This window comes from Populus alba, chromosome 9 (genome assembly GCF_005239225.2).
Source record: "Populus alba chromosome 9, ASM523922v2, whole genome shotgun sequence".
Taxonomy (NCBI): Eukaryota; Viridiplantae; Streptophyta; class Magnoliopsida; order Malpighiales; family Salicaceae; genus Populus; species Populus alba.
This window is the reverse complement of record NC_133292.1, coordinates 5,615,586-5,638,162: the sequence shown is the minus strand read 5'-3', so window position 1 is coordinate 5,638,162 and position 22,577 is coordinate 5,615,586. Positions and strand designations below refer to the sequence as shown.

General features: G+C 35.9%; 3 protein-coding genes and 1 non-coding gene across 5 annotated transcripts; 2 read left to right on the top strand and 2 right to left on the bottom strand.

Annotated features, from left to right (window-relative positions):
- Positions 1 to 557: 557 nt before the first annotated feature.
- Positions 558 to 7,770, bottom strand: LOC118035126 (uncharacterized). 2 transcript variants are annotated; one of them, XR_012170738.1, is made up of 13 exons: positions 7,016 to 7,770; positions 6,875 to 6,939; positions 6,468 to 6,551; positions 6,040 to 6,333; positions 5,581 to 5,720; positions 4,919 to 5,006; positions 4,544 to 4,726; positions 3,923 to 4,084; positions 2,868 to 3,061; positions 2,025 to 2,175; positions 1,619 to 1,784; positions 1,027 to 1,240; positions 558 to 764 (listed from the first exon to the last, which is right to left on the bottom strand). XR_012170738.1 is itself a non-coding variant. In XM_035040619.2 (12 exons), exons 1-12 carry the CDS (start codon positions 7,365 to 7,367, stop codon positions 1,173 to 1,175), a joined length of 1,947 nt encoding a protein of 648 aa, XP_034896510.1. In that variant the 5' UTR covers positions 7,368 to 7,770; the 3' UTR covers positions 558 to 1,172. The 2 variants fall into 2 exon arrangements, 1 of the variants encoding a protein (XP_034896510.1); XM_035040619.2 differs by having other exon boundaries at positions 558 to 1,240.
- Positions 7,771 to 8,901: 1,131 nt separating this feature from the next.
- Positions 8,902 to 12,005, top strand: LOC118035127 (nucleolar GTP-binding protein 1). The gene is made up of 3 exons (XM_035040620.2): positions 8,902 to 9,051; positions 9,261 to 11,312; positions 11,684 to 12,005. Exon 2 carries the CDS (start codon positions 9,279 to 9,281, stop codon positions 11,301 to 11,303), a length of 2,025 nt encoding a protein of 674 aa, XP_034896511.1. The 5' UTR covers positions 8,902 to 9,051; positions 9,261 to 9,278; the 3' UTR covers positions 11,304 to 11,312; positions 11,684 to 12,005.
- A 5,066-nt stretch (positions 12,006 to 17,071) lies between these two features.
- Positions 17,072 to 19,742, top strand: LOC118035129 (transcription factor MYB46). Its single transcript, XM_035040621.2, has 2 exons — positions 17,072 to 17,423; positions 18,755 to 19,742. The coding sequence occupies exons 1-2, from the start codon at positions 17,143 to 17,145 to the stop codon at positions 19,473 to 19,475; spliced, it is 1,002 nt and encodes a 333-aa protein (XP_034896512.1). The 5' UTR covers positions 17,072 to 17,142; the 3' UTR covers positions 19,476 to 19,742.
- Positions 19,743 to 21,376: 1,634 nt separating this feature from the next.
- On the bottom strand, positions 21,377 to 21,458 carry TRNAS-GCU (transfer RNA serine (anticodon GCU)). The gene has a single exon. It is a non-coding gene; the product is annotated as a tRNA-Ser (tRNA).
- Positions 21,459 to 22,577: the final 1,119 nt, after the last annotated feature.

Below are 22,577 nucleotides of genomic sequence, written 5' to 3'. Positions count from 1 at the left end.
TTAATTTGAATCAATTCAATATATTATTATTTTAATATTATTATTTTTTAAAAAAAATATCTATAAAAACTTTGATTGTGTGATAAGATTTCATCAAATAAACATATTGAGTTTGTCACAAGACTCATTAAAAACCAAAACCTAGCCAGGCCAGATCAATAAACTTTTTAAAATCTTGGCTAGCTCAATTAATAATCTAACCCAGTCAACCTAAGAAGTTAGACAGATATTTACAACCATGAAAATATTTAAAAGAATAATAATAATTATTTTTTTAAAATATTTTTTATTTAAAAAATAAATTAAAATAATATATATATATTTTTTATTTTTAAAAGATCATTTTTAACATCAACATGTTAAAATCATCTGAAAATATTAAAAAAAATATTAATTTTAAAAAAATAAAAAAATTTTTTTAAAAATATTTTTGAATCATGAAAATAAACAAAGTTAAAGGAACCTGGGATACCCAGTACAATACTTAGATGTGACTATTTCAAAACAAATTAGATTAAACTTTCATATAATTGCCTATATTTGTGAAGAGAGAAGAATAGAAGAAATTGATGATTGGATAAGAAAAGAAAAGGATGAATATCCATATGTTTAGTTATTTGACTAATAAGAAAGTAAAAAAAGGAGTCAATCCACCATACTTGAATTCATTGAAAATTACAATCGAATAGGGATTGAAAAGATCAAAGCAAAGCGAGCCAAATCCCCAAATCGGGTCTCCATCCCTTTGGAACATCAAATCCCTCCTGACAAACATTGTATAAAAAGCTAACCGAAGTGTCCATGCATCAAATCGCTGGAAGCGTCGTAAAGGCAAGGGTAAAACTAACGAACATCTTGACGGAATTACTAACTACCAAAAGCATCAACATTAATCTTCCATTGCAATCAGAATCAGTCTGGGACACCAACATGATTTATGGCTCAAGTGTGGTTGGAAAGCTTGTAGCAAGTCCCAAGTGGAGCAAGACAACAAGACAAAATAATATACAACAGAATGATAAGTACCTTGGCGTTCTCCTTGAACACGTGACAGCCAGAAGCTCCATGCCATTGGAAGAATTTGGTGGTGGGCATGAACTTATCATGATAGCAGTTTTCATTCGTCACTGGTGAAATCCCAACCATGACAAGATCCCGAGGACTTTATATCTTCATGTAGCTACTGCCAATTTTCCGCTGCCTGGTGAAAGATTAATTTGTGGTCTTGTTGCACCCTTGACTGAAAACCAATGAAAGAAAATCAATTGACTCAAATCAGTTAGGTAAGGTTGCACACTTGCACTGAGCACTTTACCCGTAAAACAAAAAATATTGTGCTTTCTGGCTACGTTCTCATCTTTCACATGCATATGAAAATGAAAATATGAAACTTGAAGCATAAATCAGAGATCTGCATGCCGTGTGTAAAATTATGCCAGCAATCATGCATGTGCATAAAAGAGTTGGAGGAATGTGAAACCAGGTTGGTTTTTGTGGATTATTCAGCTCATTTTTTAGGTCGATCAGTTTTGAATAGAAGGAAAATGGTCCACCTACAAAGTTAACAAGAGAATATCATCCATATTTCTTTTTTAATAAAACAATGGGCCATACTGACCTTCATCTTTTTCCATTTTTCTTCTGCTACGCCAAAGCAGTCGAATTGGTGTACCAGAAAACCCAGCATCTGTACGCAGTTGCTTCTCCATATAGCGTCGGTACGTCTCAGGAAAAAGGTTTGAATCATTTACAAAGAAAACAAATGTGGGTGGTCTGATAGCAGCCTGCAAAAAGGATATCTCTAATGAATATCATTTGTTATGTCTCATGCATAAACAGGTCAAGCTTCGGTAAAACAACAATTAGAATAAGATTTGGGAAAAAATGGCTCAGCTGTACCGAGGTAGGGAAACTAGGGAAAGGAGTCCCTTCAGCAAGTACACTTAGCACAGATACAGATAAAAATTATCGATGATAATGACTTGCATAACATTAAAGCCTTTACTACCACATAACAAAAGTACCTGAGTGCAATAATAAACACGCCCTCTCTTGCCGCCACGCGTCCTTGGAGGGGGTTTAAAAGCCAATGCTTCTCGGACCACTTGATTCAGTATAGAAGTACCTAGCCTTCTTGATCTTTCCTTTTCAACTGTACTTGCAGCAACAATGATCCTGAAATCAAAGTAAAATTACATAATTTTTGCAAAAGGAGATGTGAGGGAAAACAACTGAGATTCTTAAGAGAGCTAACATCTTCAGATTGAACTTGCCACGCTAAGAACTTGACAACACTGAATTATATGTCTCTACTTCTTAATCATGCATTTTGTTCGAGCATGCAGCTTTTATTTATTTAAAAATCAAGATTCAATGACTACCATCTGAATATCAGCAAATGCAATTTCTATTCGCTCATTCACTTGTGTGCTAATAGAAAACTGATGACATATCCAGCGGCCTCGTAAGTTTTTTAAGAAACAATGGCAGACACATGCTTGCCAAAAGCAATAGCACCACCAATGAACACAAATAGATCCAGTTCTTACAATAAATTTCCAATAAGTCTCCAGTAGAAACTAGAATTAATGTGAACCCCAAATCCCAAATTATCCACAACAGAATGGTTGCGGGTGGGTTAAACTAAATAAAGATGAGGCACCAGGCGCTTTTCATGATTTTATCCTGGCTGTTTTCTATTTATTGTATAGTATTATTTCCCATCAATTAATAAATATTACCCATATTAAATCCTATCACGAGAAACAACTAGTCAAATGGGTTTAGAGAAGTTTTGTTATAATCATCAACCCAACAGTAAGTTATTAAGAAACAAGATATACTGTCAGTGTCAGGCCACAACATACTTCTCAACATTATGACCAGCAATTGCAGTTGAGTAAACGATAGGAGCCCAATGAAGAAGACGAAGCTTCTCCCTAACATCTTGTTCATAGTATGTTGCAGTCTGCTGGTTTTTATTGGGTATTGTATCCCATTTGTTCACAACAATCAGGCAACCCTTTCCTTCTTTCTCTATCCTTTCAGCAATCCTGTAATCCTGTATCATTCAAGAAAAAGAAAACAGACAGTTGAAATGAGAAAGATTAACAGGAACCAATAAGAATCGCAATTAAAGATGGGGGGGGGGGGGTACTAGGAATCTGTGCAAAGACAATTTAAACATCCCTTCCTGATTCAGAACAACTGTCTCGGATCATTAACATGAATTTTAAGTTATCACAATTAATCTCTCAAAACTTACACGGAACACCCAACACTTGATTGTGATGTCAATATGCAAGTGTTAATTGTATCTATAGTTTATACCACATCTACAGGCAGCAACCACTTTTCTTTGGGCTATTTGTAATTATCCTAGTTTTATATAGGTAAAATACAACTCCATTCACATGTGAGTGGCGATCCTATATTGGCTATTAACCTTAAACCCAATTGATTATACCTCCCATATGCAACTTTGTATAACATATAAATACTAAACAAGGCGACTACAGAAATGTAGAGATTTCCTATTAATACATATGGTATTAATATTTCAGAAGTTTTTTGAAGTTAAATTGAGTTTACTTCCATATTAAGTTAAGTCTTTTTTTAATTATTAATACTTCTCCTGTTTACAAGCACCAGCTCTAAGACAGGTCTGAAACTCCTGATAATTATCTATGTAAGATGATTTTCCGATATTTCAATAGTTGAATGCCAATAGTTATTTGTTTGCAGAACTTTCGGTTAAACTAAATAATAAACAAGGCTGATAGCTGCTTGACGGCAGAATTCTCAGTTAAACTAAATAGGTACTTGTAGACATATTTTCCAAAGTTGTCCTACATGTTCAATTTTCACCTTTTTTTTTGGAGTACAGACGATAGAGATCATTAGAATGCTAAAGAAGAAGTACCTGTTCCGTGATACAAGCCATGGCCTCAATGACAAGAGCAACAACATCGGAACGGCGAATGCCACGAAATGCTCGATTCACTGATAAAGCCTCTGTCACACTACCTGATGAAGCTACTGCTGCCCTCCTTCTGATGCCAGCGGTATCAATAAGCAGAAACTTCTGCAAACAAGCACCTATGAGCCTCCACATCATATCTGAGGTTACTTAAAAGCAAAGCAAGAAAAGAAAGAGATGACATGCACAGTTCTCAATTTTTCAATCATGAAATGTACTTTTAAGAATTTTATGTCCAGTGCAAGTAAACCAAGGTAAAAAACATGGCTAATCTGCTTGCTCTCCACTCATTTTTAACATTGAAAACAGAAAGGAAAAAAAAAGTATCAATCATATAAAAATATCTAGACCTGTTTTTTTAGTTATGCAACCAATGAGAGAATAAGAGCTTGAAATGAACATGCTCCAAACCAATAAGCATTATTTATGCCATTTTAGATATTTCCAGTAAAGCGGTTTTGTTTTGAGTTATTTTCAGTTACATTTATGAAGCAAGAAAAATTCTTCTTTCTCCAACCATTACATGAGTATCAAACTATCAATACAATTCAAAACTAAACAAACCTGGCCATCTGGTCCTACAAATTCAGTATCAATAGCATCACGAGTAGTGCCACTGATGGGACTAACAATTGTTCTATCCTCTCCAACCAAAGCATTCAAAATGCTACTTTTACCAACATTTGGCCGACCAACAATTGCAATGGCAGGAATGTAAGTTTCTTCTTCATTGAGATTTTCTGGACCCTGCATAAGAATCAAATTCATCATTTATTTTTTTTACAAATAAACAAGTGAAAATTAAGAAAGATGAGCGAAAGAAACCCTCAAGATACTGCTAAAATGTAGGACTTTTTAAAGCTAAATAAATAGGCCTTAAGCACTGAAAATATTCCAGTCATAACAAAAGATTTAAGCATAAAAGTTGAAATTGCTAACCTCAACTTTTCCCAGTTTGGAACACACAAGATCAAGAAGTTCTCCTGTTCCAGTCCCTGATATCGCAGAAATAGGAAGTGGCGAGAACCTGGTTGGCCAATAAAAAAGTTTCATGCTCTGTTTATCAAAATCAAATATGCAAAGGAAACAGGTTATATAGGTTCTCTACTTACAAACCTCAGCCTAATTCATAGCCATGAACTATTTTTTATCCATAATCATAACATGCACAAGAAGGAAAAAAGGGCCCATTAGCATAAATCTCAGAAGTTCTATCTGCTAAGACATATGACAGCCTGACAGGTTAATTTTTTAGCTGGCTGCAACAAGTCATTAACGAATCGTATTAGTAATTGGCTTATGAGTCCTCCCTTTATGATGTCCAGAATGACAGGTTAACTTCTACAATTATTGTGATAAAATTTGACACCACAATCCAAGGAAATGCTTCCCATGGATACACATTGCAGAACAAACACCGCAATCTCAGAAGTGAAGATGATATGTACATTCACAAAAGAAGCTTAGTCACTCACACAAAAATCACAGGAAACACAGTGACATTTTCAGGCAACTTCACATTACAAATGCCATGCATTCATGAATAACAGAAAGATTCATATTTTTTAGAGAGATATAAATAGAAATTAAAGATGGTTTACCCTAACGACCAAAATTCTGATGCTTGCATGATTCCTTTGCGTGGAGATTCACACTTGTTCACTGCCAGGATAATACACTTGTTTGAGTAATTCCTGCGCAACCAGTCTGCTATCTCCACATCAGCTGCTGTTAGACCTGCCTGTTCAGGATTTTTATTTATGTCATTGATGGTAAAGGGAACATTTGATTATTGGTAAAATAGGAGAGAAAAAAAGCATATTCATACAGAACGCAGGAAAGGTAATGGTACAGAGGAATAATAAGACAAATTCAGTGTCTTATTCTCCTTTCAATAAATTGTTCCTTAAGAACATTTTGAGGAAACAGGAAAGAAAACTTATTAATTAAAAACAGCAAGGAATATATGCATCTACCTTCACAACCACATTTTCTTTCTTTTTTCATTTGTTTTTTATCTGGGAAAAAAAAAAAACAAAGAGAGAGAGAGAATGGTGTACCTGGCCATCAACAAGGAATATAATGACAGATGATTCTTCCACAGCTGCAGTAGCTTGTTTCTCAATCATAGAGGGCATTCTAGCAACTGCTGCCTCTCTCGAGGCAAGTGGAATCCCATCCATGCCAATGGTTGTTGAGATAGCCAAATCTTCCATAACATTAGCTTGTGACTTTGATACCGTGACAACACCTCCAGTATCCACCACCATAAATTCATGTTCTCCCCAAAAAGATCTACCATACAAACGGTCCCGAGTAACCCCAGGTTCATCCACCACAATTGCCCTATTCCCCTACAATTTGTGACACTCAAAATCAACACCGATGATAATTATGTATCTACAACTTCCAAATTCTATTTCCCGAACATTCGAAACTGTATTAAAATAAAAGGAAATAGAAGCTCCAATTTGAATGAATAAATTACCCCAACAAGACGGTTGAATAGCGCTGATTTACCAACATTTGGCCGTCCAACAATTGCAACTTTTGGAAGAAGATGGTCAGGGATCTGCAGATAGAAATTCAAGTGTTCGAAGTCAATGAAGACCAACAATGTATTCTTTCAGTTCACTTTTCGACTTAGAATCTTCAACATTTTTGCAATAAATTAATCAACTTTACACAAATTTAAACTAAATGTAAATATACCTTCCATTTTTTTTTAATAACTTGTAAAATCCTACTTTGTACAACTCACCGAAAAGTGGTTAGAAAGAAAAGTAAAATCAATGCATAAATTTAATTCCAGTAATCAGAAGATAAGAAAAAGGAAACGGACTGAATAAATTAGAAGGAAAAAAAAGGGAAAGAAAGAAAGAAGAGTTAACAAACATCTTTAGAAGTAGCTTTTTTTCGCTTCTGCTTCCTACTGTCCCTTTTCTCATCAGTCTCATCTTCTGCAAAATTAAGATATGATATTTATTAGAGAATTATAAAGATAAACTCAAGGAAGGAAGGAAGGAAAGGCAGCACCGATTGTTAATTGGCGAGACAAGGAGGTAGATAACTCTTTAACGGCGAATTTAGCTTCTTTCTCGAGGTCGTCAATATCAATTTCACTTTCATATTCATCGATTTCTGTTTCACTAACGATATCTTCTTCTTCTTCTTCTTCTTCTTCTTCTTCGAAATGTTGAGTGGTGTTGGCGGAGGATTTGAGAGGGGTTAATTTGGGGAAAGAGAGAGAAGAGAGGAAGGAAATGGGAGGATTATGTGAGGAGAGGAGGGAAAGGGAAAATTTTTTGGGGGAGAGAGGAAATGGAAATGAAAATGGGAAGGAGGAGGAGGAGAAGAGCTTGCTTACTGTACCTGTAGCTGCTGACATTTTTGGAGATGGATGGTTAGTTTGGCGTTGGCAGTGGTTTATGATTCATTCGAGGGGTTTATCTTCTTTGCGTTGGGGTTTTATTTTATTTTGGCGCCTTACAAAGGACGACATGCCGTTTCTTCTCAGAAATAAAGGCTCGCTATCAGATCACTAGTGGTAGTGGTGGTAATGCTCCTAGAATCATTAGCAGTAATCTAACCATTGCAACCTGTCACAGCAAGGCTTGATCTCCAAAATTCCGAATTGCATCAAGAATGTTCTAATTACATGGCGCCCTAATCGGTTACATTGCCGGTGGTTTGCTCTAGGAAACCACCGCCTGCTGCTGCTTGCAAGCATGCCCTAGGACCCTTCGCCTACACAAGGTTGATTGGGAGGACCAGCGTCCTAAATCTACCCTTCCATGCAATAACTTTTCACTAACTCTTGCTTCAAGTATTTTGCAAATTAATTTTACTGGGAATCCGGAGATTGTTTCTCGTTGATATGCCCACTTCTTTTTACTAGCTTGTGACAGCAACTCGGGTTTTCAGCTGATACTCTATCAAGCTCTATACCATCCTTTTGAACCGATTCCTTGCCAGAAGTCTCTGGTTTTACTCTTACCTTAACTGGTTTCCCAAGCTTTGATTTATCTTCTAATCTGGCTAATTCAAGAGCCTTTTGGCATACTGAAAATCCTTGATCATCCCAGGCCTCCAAGATTACACCGGAACCTATGCAAGTTCTTCGCTGGTAAAAAGCAGTAAACTGCCCCGCTTCTAGACCTTGATCATCTTCACACAAGTGGACAACCGCAACCTCTTCATGGCCATGTGCACCAAGTTCTACCTTCACTCTGCAATCATAAAATGCAGGGCCATGTCTGGCCTAAAAGGTTTCAAGAGAGTCGAGCTTCAATATGTCAGCATTTGAGAACGAGACACTCTAATGGGTACGGCATGAATGATTCAAATGTTGAATTTATAGGACTACAGGGTTGCCAACTGAATAGAAAGACAAACATTCATGGAGGGAAATGTGCAAGATTGTTTATCAAGAATAAATTATGTAAAACAGAACTCTCTCTTCCTTACACTTAAGCTGATTGGTCTCGTCAGGAGGAGACCCGCTAAGCCATCTCAAGGAGCCAACACGGAATGTTTTTAACATCCTTCTCTACAACATTCCTGCAAAGTGGGTGAAGAACCCAACATAAATAAACCATGGCTTCATAATTTGAAAACGAGATACAAAGAATGATAATAAAGCCAAAGAGACATAAACAAAGAGCAGGAAAGTTCTCACTTAATTACCATATCCTTCTAGAGTTCTAAAAAAACTAAAACAAAATTAATGTAAAATAAAAAAAAAAATCAAAAAAAAAAAAAAACAGGTTCAACTTCAATGTCAAAGGAGGTGAGGGAGAAGGGTAGACGACATGTCTTCCATAAGGGTAGACTTTAATGTCAAACATGCCTTGCTGTCTGAGGTTTTTCTGTTATGAGATAAGGAGGTAAGGGAGAAGGGTAGACGACATGTCTTCTAAATGAGTACCGATATTTTAGTTGAAAGACAACCCTATATTACGTAAGCCGCTCTCTGTTATTCCTCACTTCCTTTCTTTCTCTCTTAAACCCTAGAGAAAGAGGGCCTCCTGCTTGCGGCGCTCCCTTCTTCTTTCTCTCTTGCTCCCGGCAAGGTGAGTCAGCTTCTCTTCTCTTCTCGAAACATTTACTTTCTGCTCTTGTTAGATTCTTTTTACTTCGCAACTGTTTTCTAATTCGTTTATTTTTTTGCTGGTTTTTAGTTCTTTCCATGGATTAATTTTTGGGGTTTTTTATATGTTTGTCATAAAGAAAATTGCTACCAAATCCCATTTATATTTGAATATGTGCATCTGTTTTACAGAATAGAAAGAGTACAAAGATGGTGCAGTATAATTTTAAGAAGATTACAGTGGTCCCTAAAGGGAAGGATTTTATTGATATCATCCTTTCTCGGACTCAAAGGCAAACACCGACTGTTGTCCATAAGGGTTATGCTATTTCTCGGCTTCGGCAGTTTTACATGCGGAAGGTGAAGTATACTCAGACGAATTTCCATGAGAAGCTTTCGACAATCGTTGATGAGTTCCCTCGTCTTGATGGTATCCACCCGTTTTATGGTGACCTCCTTCATGTGCTATACAATAAGGATCATTACAAGCTTGCCCTTGGTCAGATTAATACTGCCAGGAATCTTATTAGCAAGATTGCTAAAGATTATGTCAAGTTGTTGAAGTATGGTGATTCGTTGTATCGGTGCAAGTCTTTGAAGGTTGCTGCGCTTGGCCGAATGTGCACTGTTATTAAGAGGATTGGCCCGAGTTTAGCTTACTTGGAGCAAATCAGACAGCATATGGCAAGGCTACCTTCAATTGATCCAAATACCCGGACAGTCTTGATTTGTGGGTATCCTAACGTTGGGAAGAGCTCTTTCATCAACAAGATCACCAGGGCAGATGTGGATGTTCAACCTTATGCATTCACCACCAAGTCACTCTTTGTAGGTCACACGGATTACAAGTATCTGAGGTACCAAGTCATAGATACACCGGGGATTTTGGATCGGCCTTTTGAGGATCGTAACATTATTGAGATGTGCAGCATCACAGCTCTGGCACATCTTCGAGCTGCTGTGTTATTCTTCTTGGATGTCTCTGGGTCATGTGGCTATAGCATTGCTCAACAGGCTGCTTTATTTCATAGCATTAAGTCTTTGTTTATGAACAAACCGTTGACCATCGTCTGCAACAAGACTGACTTGCAACCACTTGAAGGGATTTCTGAGGAAGACATGAAGTTGGTCATGGAGATGAAATCAGAAGCTATGAAGACTCTAGTTGCTCAAGGAGGTGAAGCTACCAATGACGCTGATGTTCTTCTGACCATGAGTACCTTGACTGAGGATGGGGTGATTGCTGTGAAGAATGCTGCTTGCGAGAGATTGTTGAATCAGCGAGTGGAATTGAAGATGAAATCCAAAAAAATAAATGATTGCTTGAATCGGTTCCACGTTGCAATGCCAAAGCCACGTGATCAAAGGGAAAGGCCACCTTGTATACCTCAAGCAGTTTTGGAAGCTAAAGCGAAGGAGGCAGCAGAGAAGGAGAAAAGAAAAACAGAAAAGGATTTGGAGGATGAGAATGGTGGTGCTGGTGTATACTCTGCCAGTTTGAAGAAGAATTACATCTTAGCCAATGATGAATGGAAAGAGGATGTACTCCCAGAAATTCTTGATGGTCACAATGTGTATGACTTCATTGATCCTGATATTTTGCAAAGGCTTGAAGAGTTGGAAAGTGAAGAAGGTATCCGACAGGCAGAGGAGGGAGATGAAGATTTTGAGCTGGATGGTGAGGAATTAACCCCAGAAGAGAAAGAAGCATTGTCTGAGATCAGGAAAAAGAAAAGCTTGCTCATTCAAGAGCATAGAATGAAGAAAAGCACTGCAGAGAGCCGGCCCACTGTACCTAGAAAATTTGACAAGGACAGGAAGTTTACGACAAAAAGGATGGGGAGGCAGATGTCAGCTATGGGAGTGGATCCTTCTAAAGCAATTACTCGTCTTCGTGAGAGGTCACTCTCGAGGAAGGGCCGCAAAAGAGAGAGGTCAACTGACAGGGAACATGATGGTGGTGATGCTATGGATGTGGACCAGCCAAATAAGAAGCTGCGTCTGAGATCTACATCTCGCTCTAGGTCGAGGTCACGGCCTCCAGGTGAGGTTGTTCCAGGAGAGGGCTTCAAGGACTCGGTTCAAAAAAACAAGGCCCTTAAGCTTTTCAAGAACTCTGCTAAAAAGAGGAACAAGGATGCTAAACGTGGAGAGGCAGATAGAGTTATTCCTACACTCAAACCAAAGCATTTGTTTTCTGGGAAACGTTCTATTGGAAAAACTCAAAGGCGTTAAATACTCAAGGTAACATTGCATGTCTTGCTTTGGACAGTTTCCCTGATTGTGTTTTTCTTTAATTTATAGTACTTTGTTGTTGGGGTCTTTTTTATGTGAATGGAACTTCTAGATTAGACCTCTTAGTATGATGTAAATTGCAAGACAGAACAGAAGTTTTATGAGAGGGAATCAGTCCCCCCCACAAACAATTGAATCTTTTCCAGTATCGGTCAAAGTATTGTTATGAATCTTTTCCAGTCTCGGTCAAAGTATTGTTATCTTCCCACTTTTCATTGTGTTTTCCAATTGCATATTCATAATATGCTGTCCCAATGATCCTGGTAAAAAGAGCACATCTAAAATAATTAATGCTGGTGATGTGCCTTTTGTTCTTGCAGGGAATGTTGGTTGATTTTTGCTACTGAGTATACAACCATGTGGCGTGCTTCAGTGCGTTCAAGGCAATTTTGAGAGAGATTTAATTATACGTTTGCTGCTAGGTTCTGAACCTCACTGGATAATGTATTTTCTTTGATTGCTTTTCTATAATTTGTTTACAGAGGATATTTGAGATTTATTCGGGTGAGCTCCGTTGCTGCTAGGTTCTGCTCCTCTCTCTGTAAATTTTGCCAGCTTCTTCAATTTCACTGCATACCTTTTGCTCTTGCCCACTGTTCACATGGAGATATGTTCCTCTTTATATATTTAATTTTGTCGCAAGTGCCTTTTCATTTCACGTGGGCTTTTACTTGATTAGGATTGGAGTTTACCATTTCGAGTTTGGCCATTTTTTACCATTTCTTCTTTTGTTTTCTTTATCGTGAAATCGATAAAAGTGCCTCCACATACCACAGCGGGTGCAGGTTTGTTTTGCCAATTTACCCGAGTTGCTTGGTTATGTCATTCCTTGTGGGATTCTTAAAGTTTATTGCCCCAAATTAAACTCCCTGGAGTTGAGACAAGATGTATAGAGAAGACAGCGCATCTCTAATTTAGGATGTTCTCTCGAATCTGGGTCAAAGATATATTCAAGTTGATGCTCCCAGCAAAGTTTGGTCAATCTTGTGCCAGATTCATAAGAAATTGAAGGCACTACCGGACCAGATGACCTGTTGAGCTGTCTGTTACTCACCGAAAAATGCTCCTGCGCTTGGCTTTCCTGTCAAAATGTAAGTTCTTGTTATGATCTTAGACCTTTTCTATTTGTGTTTCTTTCTTTTTGTCTAAGCTTGATTTCCACAAGGACCTTCAGCTGATGCCCCAGGCACCTCTAGTTAATTAGAGTTAGCTTAGTTTTCCTTCGAACAATAAAATTTCAGGCAAATTTTCCTATGTAGAGTTATGTTCAATTAGAAGCTGGTGAAACATCATTTACCTTTTCTAGGAAAGCTGATATATGATCAGTTAGCATCAGTGCCAGAACTGGAGTTGCAGGCAAACGCCAAGCTGGGATTATCAATATTTATGAAGGCAGTCCAACACTATTAAGTTTTGAAACCTAAGGAGAGAGCACGTTGCTGCTCTTCACTTCAGCAGCGTAAACATGCTTTTGCTAGTATCTTCTTATTTTTAATTAGTTATATGCACCTTCGTTTTCAGCTTCTACATTTGTTTGCAAACTAATTGCAAAGTCACCAAATGATCCTCCTTTCTAATCCAAAAAATATACAAAAATTAATAAAGTATTGTTTTCGACCAAAATTCTGTCATTGATATTATTTGACAATGACTTGGTGTTCTATTTTGAAGCCCTTTGCAATTTCTACTTGATGCAAAAATGACAGCAGGCAATTTTTTATTGGAAGTTATCCCATCTGAGCCTTTCAGAATCATCTCTTATGATTGATATTTGGCTAAGATTTACTTTAATGTGCATATAACTTTATATTGCTACAATTATTGTGGTTATTTTGTCCTCTTATGCACCTTTTATATATATTTATAATATATACAGTATTTCTAGTTTTTAGTTTTAAAAATACTTCAGGTTGAACCATTATATATTATTGTTAAGCTGTTATGTGAACTTGGCAATAAGTTGATTCTGGTATTAAAATTAATTATTATTAATCAAGTTATATATGTAATTAATGATTCCTATTATTGTTGATGTAATATAACTCATAATTCTAAATTAAATAAATTAAATAAATCAATTCAAGAATTAATTGATTTATATTTAAAAATCAAGTGCACTGTTTAACATCATATCATAATCCTTTAAATATTAAAAAGGTCATACAGGATTTAACTTAATATTTCAATGATTATTTTATTGTAATTATTATCTTTTTATCAAGAATATTTTAATTTAGACATAAAAGTATAAAGTATAACTATTTTATTAAATTATATTTATTCTCAATATCCCATTAATTCTTTGAATAAAATTTAACTCTTTTCAGATTTTATTTTACATTGTGTAAAATTTTCTAATCAATATTATTTAAGATTAGGTGAAACAATTTTTCTAGATGAATATCACTCCAACACCTTCATATAATCCATATTATATTTAATATTTGTTTATATTTTATCCTTAATTAAGACAATATATAATTAGAATTAAAACATATCATTATCTATTTTGAGACAGTTAACTTAATGATTTTAAATTTAAAAATTTCTTGTACAACTCTTATACAAGTTTTTTTATATACACACAAGTGATTTTTCTATATAAAATAACAATGTTATATAACGAGTGCATGTTATAAGTTTTAATTATATTTTATAGAAAGTTTATTTTATTACACAAATAAAAGAATATATTGTGTATTCGCCAATACATTTAGGAAGGCAAAATAAATCTTATAATTATTTTAAAATATTTTTATTATGAAAACTTTATCTTTACAATAAATTGATCCATTCTTGTTAAGCTCTACTGCGGATAATAAATTGATTAATTAGCTATAAAGAAGTTGTAAAGCCTTATATCCTTTAAATATTCTCTTTTCTGTCTATTGTTGATGCTGTGAAAGATCAATGTATTGGGATCATGTTCTGCCCTTCCTATTCAAACTGAAAGCGGTCTAAAAGGAGAGAAAGAAGAAGAAGCATATTTCTCATTCATTTAGCATACTACCCTGCCAATATGATCTCTGCTTTTTCCATGGATTTCTTTTTTGTTGTTTTTAACTCAATTAATGATCAAATATATATCCTAGTCCTGCTGAGAATCTTCCTCGATTAATTCTCCATCTTAATTTGCTTTTGTGACCTGGAATTAAGACCATCCTCATTGGGCCAGTCTCATTAACTCAAAGGCATTCGCTCGATCATTACGAGAAACCATAACAGGTATAGAGACTAAGCTTTGGAGAACAGTAAAGAGAAAGCATTGAAGAAGTTGGGACGATGGAGTGCCGTCCAATATTTCCCTTCCTTCATTATTTATTATCTGGCTTTACTTTAGATATCACAGTGATATATACTGCAAAAAAATAAACTTTAAAAAGATTACTTTTTTTGCCCTAATGGCTGGATTTTGTATATGACCACTAGCTACTTGTATTTCTGGTTCAATTTGGAGACGGGCCATTCTGTACAAGGTACAATCTCTCTTCCACAGAAATACAGTAATCATGAGATTATTTGAAGTCAATACGATATGATGTTCTTTAACTTCATGGATCAAAATGGTGAGGTCACCATATATTATGGATCTTCAACCTACACCCCCACAAATCATAAGTTTCCACACATGAAAGTTCAACAAGTACTTAATGTGATTGTAGAATCCCTATCATCTTCCCCACTTAATTGATGTTTGGCCCTCACAGGTACTTCTTTTTTAACCTTTTCTGGACTGACTTTACAACTTTATGACCTTCCTTTAACCTTTTTGGAATCTGGGAGTGATTGGTAAAACAATGAAAAAGAAGATCAGGCACAGGATTGAGGATGAACAAAGTACAGGATCATGTATGAATGGCACCTGTCATCACAATATTCCGTTTTCTCAACTCCAATCCTCGCTCATTCGAGCCTTTGGGGTCTACTTGTACGTGTTCTATTATTGGTTAACGTCTGGGTTTGGACAATCTCTTGTGGTGTCCACCAATAATGCTTAACATCTGTCTAGCCTTTATGTCTTGCCAATCCCAGTGCTGAAAAGTGTTGGATTTTCCCCATTATAACTTGAACTACCATGCACAGGTATTTGTATAGAAAAAGAGAAATGATTTGCTGTAATATTGATATGATCACAGCTGCATTCTAGAACATCAATTCTGGACTATATATGGGGTGAGTTTGGCAGATGAGATAGGTAATTCAAGCATATATAATTTCCTCACGTTCTAGAAGATGATTTTCTTAGAGAAACCTACCCCATTTTGCTGCCGACTGCCCTCGGTATCACTACCATAACTCTGAATTCCCAGCCTATTATAGGTTTAAATGTCATGTCTGCTTGTCTTAAATTCTTACATGAAAGCAGACGTACTTCTCTTTGTTGGTTGGCGATAAAACAGAAGCGAAGTGATTTTGTTTGGTCTAATTGGAAAAAGGTCAGGAAAAAAAGTCAATTGTTTGTTTCACCATTTCTTTCATCTTTATTTCACATCATTAATTAATTCATCTCTTGCAAGTACTGTAATTGAATATGTCAATGGAAAACTAAAATTAGTTCAAGGAAAAGAACCTCGCTTGCTTATATCACAAGGAATTAAAGGGATTAGAGAACTCCGATCCACACATGGAATTCAGGCAACATCTCAAGAGCTGCAGCTCAGTACTGGTACAGCGCCTTGGTGTGGATGCATGGTTGATCTCTAATGGAGAACTACTTAATTTCCCCTTCTCTGTTAACATGATTTACTAAATTGTTAGTTGCTGATAAAAATATTAATTTTGGAAAGCTGGATAGTTAAGGAAACTGGTTTGATTTTCTCTAGCTACAAGACACTGGAATATTAAGCTACATAGCAGGAAGAAAAGTCCTAAATCACAGGTCAGGGTAGCAGGGTAGGTAGCTAACCACTTTCACAGTAATTTCCCAGATGGGAAAAATGCTCTGCGGTTTTCATATGCAATTCTAGAAATGACATAAGAAAAACTGTTAAATAACAAGATATTAAAAGAGGGTGATTGAAAATGTCATCTCTCTTCTTTCCTCAACTTAATTTCTCACATGAAAATAATGAAAGATTTGTATTTTAAAGGATGGAGTCTTTTCTACTCTTGGATGCTTTTATTATGAATTGAGGCCTCAACCTGTGCATCCATTGCCAAATTATTAATCACCAATTAAGTGGTCCATTGAACATTTTCCATGTGTTTTTGGAGAATTATATATTCTCTATTATCTAATTCACTATCTTCAATTACACGTGTGGATGCTGGACATGGAGAAAGAGGTAGGAAGATTATGTGAAGTGGAAGCAAATATCTTGGCTTAGTTATGAAACAAACTCCTTTTTTTTTCTTTTTTTTTTCTTTTTATTTTTTGCCCTTCCGTGGGTGTTCTGACTAGCTAGCTTCAGCTGCCTCTCTATGGCACAATGTATGATGATTACCTTAGAGTGAAGAAAAATGTAATGGAAAGGGACAAGATCATGGAGTCAAAGACAAGACGACCACCCATCTCTCTCATTTTCTAGCCGTCCCTCTCCAAACCGTTTTACTGCTCAGACTCATCAACCAACTCCCCTCTCTCTCTTTCTTTCCTATATTCTAAGCAATACCTCACAACCATCATCAAAATCATGATCATCATGCCCACTCTACCAAGCCTCCTCTTTCTCTTTCTTATAATCCGCCACTCTATAAAGTCTTAACTAATCGACATCAAACCAGTTGGGAAGAGATATAGATCACCTTTCTAGTGGCAGGATCCAAAGGCTCTCTCAGAATGAGGAAGCCAGAGGCGTCTGGGAAGAACAACGTTAATAATATTAACAAGTTCAGAAAGGGCTTGTGGTCACCAGAGGAAGACGACAAGCTCATGAACTACATGCTAAACAATGGACAAGGTTGCTGGAGTGACGTGGCAAGGAATGCTGGTTTGCAACGATGCGGCAAGAGTTGCCGGCTTCGTTGGATTAATTACTTGAGGCCTGATCTCAAGAGAGGTGCATTTTCACCCCAAGAAGAAGAGATGATCATCCATTTGCATTCCCTTCTCGGCAATAGGTATGTTCTTACCATCCCTTGCTAACTCTATTCACTTCCTGAATATCGACCTTTTGCCCTTAATTTCTCATCAGTTAACTGTTGTTAATTATTCGTATACTGCTTTTTTGAATTCAGCAACAAGGGTTCAAAGAACACATTATTATCTTGCATGATTTTAGTGGGTGGGTGTACAAAGCAGTTTTTCAGGAGAGTTTTCAAGCTCAGTACTTTCTACAGTACTGATGAGGGGATACTGGAGTTTTTTCAGGCTGTTGCTAATATATACATGAACAGAGATGAAAAAAATAATTTGATAAACAACTGTTACTAATGCCATATGACACACCTAAGAAAAGAAAAGTATATATCGTATACCATATATCAATAATATATACGATGCAAGGAGGCTGATGAGCAAGATTATATTCTTTTGTCTAGGGGAAAAAAGGCAAGTCCTTTCAGAGAGTATAAAATTATTTTCGAGATATCGAGTCAAAATATTTTTTTAACGGTTTGAATACTTTTATATACCTTGTCTTTGCAACCTTTAATCAGTACTTAATAGATAAGAATATAGTAGAGAACTGCTGCAGATTAATTATGGAGAAATATATATCTTGCTTATTTCTCCCCGCTAAGTCAAGCTTCCACGCTCTTGCCTCTATTATTTCTCAAGGCAAAGTTAACAAATGCAATCAAATCAATCTAGAAAATTCCTGTACAATAACCAGAGTTTTTTTAATTTTGCACTCTCATTCCACAAGTAATGGTGTGGACAGTTAGCTGTCCTATTTTGAAAGTCTGAGACACAGACTCGGATTAGTCATCTCTGCTGATTAGATCATAACTTGGGGATCAGAGCCAGTCAGCTAGCCAAATGCCTTGTGCTATCCATGGAAGACATGTATACAAGCTGATAAAGACACTTATCTGACGGTCTTTGTTTGTCTTTGAAGTTGAAGGCACCCCACCAATACATATAACAGTACTGTTCTTGTTTTAGTATTCAAGCATCCAAGTTAATGGTCTTTATTTGTCTTTAGAGTTGAAGACACGGCACCTAGATATCAATATTCTTGTCTTAGGATTCAAGCTATCCATGCCATCCATGCATTTATTAATTCGTATAAACATCAAAAAAGTAGAGCGATATTTTAGTCCTTGGAATTGCAAGGGCAGGTGTAGCTAACTGAAGTAAGTAGAGAAAATGACACCGGCGTTCTTGAAGTAGTATAAATCTTCGACCCATGCAGATCATGCACGAGTCTAAGAATAGAATATTAAGACTCCTTCTTTGAACTTTGTTTGAAACTAAATTATTGATTATGTAATTTCTTTCCGTTTCAAAGGTGGTCTCAAATTGCGGCTCGCTTGCCAGGAAGAACCGACAATGAAATCAAGAATTTTTGGAATTCAACAATAAAGAAGAGATTAAAGAATCTGCAGTCATCCAACGCATCACCAAACACAAGCGATTCATCCTCGGAGCCTAGCAAAGATGTCATGGGAGGGTTGATATCGACCATGCAAGAACAAGGCATTTTCTCCATGAACATGGATCCTTCACTGTCATCTTCGTCATCGTTAGCAACCTCCATGAAAGCAATGATTCTAAATACCATGATGGACCCCTTATTACCTATGCTTGATTATGATCATGGCCTAAACATGTACGGCGGTGCAGGCGGGTACGAATCCATTACCGCACCACCATGCATGGCTCAAGTTGGGGTCCTCAACAGTGGTACTGATCATGGTTTTTACGGGGAAGGGATCTTTGAAGGTATCAATGTTGAGATTCCTCCTTTAGAGAGTGTAAGCTGCATGGAGGAAAATGCAAAAACCCAGAATATACAGGATAACAACACTGACAAGTACTCATATAGCAGTCCTGTGAATAGTCTTTACCACAGAAACTGCAACATCACTAGTAATAACAAGACAGATAACATAGCTGCTGATCAGATGGGGAACTTATGGCACGGATCAGAAGAGTTAAAAGTGGGCGAGTGGGACTTGGAAGAGCTGATGAAAGATGTTTCGGCCTTTCCATTCCTTGATTTCCAATGATCGTTGAATAAATGGTTTCCCAATACACATATTTTTTCAAGTTTAGAGCGGCCTTGCCACATATTCACCCTTCAAATACTGTTATCAGCCAACCCTTGTATTCTATATATCCTTTTTCGTCAAGAAACTTAGCAATTTCATGTATAGTTCCGATGAGGTACAGGAAGCATGGAATAAAGGTCAGGAGAGTTATACTACATTAATTAGCGACCAAACATTTATTGTATGTAAACCTTGTGATATTATTGCAATTTCGATCGCCATTAATTACCTCTCGAGCACCGATGCATTGTACTTGAGAACAGATCATATATATACACACACACACATTGTACTTGACAGGGACCAGGAGATTAATTAGTTGGTGCGTACGTACGTGCATGAACCTAGCTAGACCTAGTTTAAGTTAACTAAATCGTGAGATGTACACAACTAAAAAGTCCAGGAGTGGAAGTTGTTGTTAGCTAGTGGGATATTAAGTAGGTTGGTGCCATAAATTGACAAATACATGGAGATTTTTTATATATATTCTGTGCCTCCAAGTGTTTTTTTTTTGTGGAGAAGATGATGGTTTCTTCTAATGAAGTTTAATCAATTAGATGAGATGTCCACTTAGAGCCATAATTATAACATCAGCATATCAAGTCAGCTTGCTTTCATTCTACATATGACTATTTTACTGGTGACTCACCCCATATAGGGTTTGCTTCCAAGAGTAATTATAACTCTACCTTTCCCATAGCCAATTAATGATGTCTAAGGATAAAGCAACGAAGAGCTCTTATATATATATTTTCTGTCGTCAAAAGAATAAAAAAATATGGTGATGCAAAACCTAGCTAGCGCGAGCAGAGACTTGAATATAAAGCAAAGGTAGCAGCAGTTAGATGCAGAACTTTATATATATATATATATAGTCACGTATACTAAGATCAAGAGATCAGTCGCTCCATTTCATGTTGAATGCCGACATTATATATATATATAAATTAAGAGATCAGTGCTTCTTCTCACTCATTTATCTCTTAGAATTGCAGAGCTAACCTGTGCATGAATTCTAATGCTATCATTTGATATGGGAATTGGAAGGCTCTGTTGGCTGCAAATGACGACTTTTTAGCCCACTGGGCAAATGGTTGTGTTTATTTTTCCTGTCAATGAGGTCAGGTTTTTTTTTCCCTGATCCAACATGATTATAGTTAGCCTCCGACACCCAACTTTTCAAACGATTAATGGCGTTAATTTGTCGTGTGCTGGTGTGTGTGTGTGTGTGTGTACTTGCAAATTAATAAACTGTTGTGTTCTTGAGACATGGCATGTTAATTTCTCATCATGAAATAAATCCGACTTGAGAAGATAAAATAAAAGGTTCGAGATCATATGATCATAGGGGCAATTAGATGTAGCTTTAGGTGACAGAATTAAACCTCTTCTCCTGTTCTTTAATTCTTTATCTATTAATTTTTTTTTATTTGTTTTTTTGTAATTATGTGAGGAGAGATTGGTGGACTGTAAGAGCAAATAAGAATCTTAATATATCTCGACTTTCGTTTTGGTATAGAAATATTCAAGGAGTTATTTTTCCAAAGCAGATAAATAGTTGACCCATTGGGTTGGGAATGGGATAACTCTATGCTGGCTCATAATAATTTTAATTCAGATGTGTTGATAACGTTTTAAAAATAAAAAAATATTAGGAATATATATTAATTATTTTTAAATATTTTTGTTTGAAAATATATTAAAATAATATTTTTTATTTTTTTATATCAATAATACTAAAATAATCTAAACATATAAAAAAATTTTATTTATAAAAAGAAATAACCACTCCAAAACGGCCCCTAGACAGGGAGGTGATGTGGTGTGGTGTCAGTTCATTAAAAACAGGAAAAAAAGACCGTCGCCTGAGAGATTCGAACTCTCGCGGGGAAACCCCATGTACTTAGCAGGCACACGCCTTAACCACTCGGCCAAAGCGACTTCTGTGTCCATAGGTGAGAAAAATAAATTATATATATTAAATTGGGATCAGCCTCTTAACTTTTCACCTCTCTTTCTTCTTCTTTCTTTTTTGGGTATCCATGCTTCGTGATGGTTTATTTTCTCCTATGAAATAATAGTGATAATTTCATTAATGCTCAAGCACCATTCTTATAACTTGGTCCAGAGCATTGGAGCTTACGAAGTTAGAATGTTTGGAGTTCCAAATAAGACATGCGATTACACCAAAAAACCGTACTAATATTAGTTAACATAATTATCAAAGTTAAGTGAACATGCAGATCCAAATAGTTTGACCTTCGATTATTAGTCAAGTCTAATATGATAAATATACTAAACCTAAAAAATTATTTTTATGTGATGATATAGAAAATCAATTTTAAAAAATAATATCATTTCAATAATATTTATAAAAAAAATATTTTAAAAAATAATCATTATATAATAATATTATACATGTTGTGAAGGTTTCCATTGCACTAGATATCGAGCCCCTTAGTTTAAGTTAAAAAAAGAGCAGTCTCTCTAATCTTTTCATTTGGTTTCCTCTTACATCTTAATTTCAGGACCCGTGGGATTAGTCACTAGCAAACACCCACGGACTCTAATAGTCAACCGTTTATTTGATAAAAATGTCCAATGCTCCAGCTTCTGATTATACATATTAATCATTTTTTAATGATCATCATTACTTTGTTCCTATCTTAGGACGTAGATATGCGATTTAGTTTCTTACTCTTTGGTGAAGAAAGTTAAAGGGTCATGTGAGATTTTGTTAGAGGAAGAATTGTGAAGTAACTTTCAAATGGTGTTGGTGATAAAAAAGAAGGAGAGAAATGTTGGGTCTTGCGGCCAACATAACTTAATAGGATTGGTCCAATTGCTTAGTTAAATTTGATAACTTTTGGACTTTTTAATTGTCTAATTTCATGTTATTAAGTTCATCTTTACAGTAAAATCTAAGATTATTTTGAATTTACCTAAAAACTAGATTCAAGACACTTAATTTTATTTTTTTTTACATTTTAAAAAAATTATTAGTGACTCTGGGCAAGTCAATATGCTATTTTAACCCTAGATTGAAAAAATCGGCTAAAA

Coding starts and splice junctions, on each gene's coding strand:
- LOC118035126 (XM_035040619.2), bottom strand. CDS start 7,367: ATGTCAGCAGCTACAGGTACAGTAAGCAAGCTCTTCTCCTCCTCCTCC. Junction 6,334..6,467: donor TATTCAACCGTCTTGTTGGG/GTAATTTATTCA, acceptor CACAAATTGTAG/GGGAATAGGGCAATTGTGGT. Junction 1,785..2,024: donor GTGTTTATTATTGCACTCAG/GTACTTTTGTTA, acceptor TCCTTTTTGCAG/GCTGCTATCAGACCACCCAC.
- LOC118035127 (XM_035040620.2), top strand. CDS start 9,279: ATGGTGCAGTATAATTTTAAGAAGATTACAGTGGTCCCTAAAGGGAAG.
- LOC118035129 (XM_035040621.2), top strand. CDS start 17,143: ATGAGGAAGCCAGAGGCGTCTGGGAAGAACAACGTTAATAATATTAAC. Junction 17,424..18,754: donor CATTCCCTTCTCGGCAATAG/GTATGTTCTTAC, acceptor TCCGTTTCAAAG/GTGGTCTCAAATTGCGGCTC.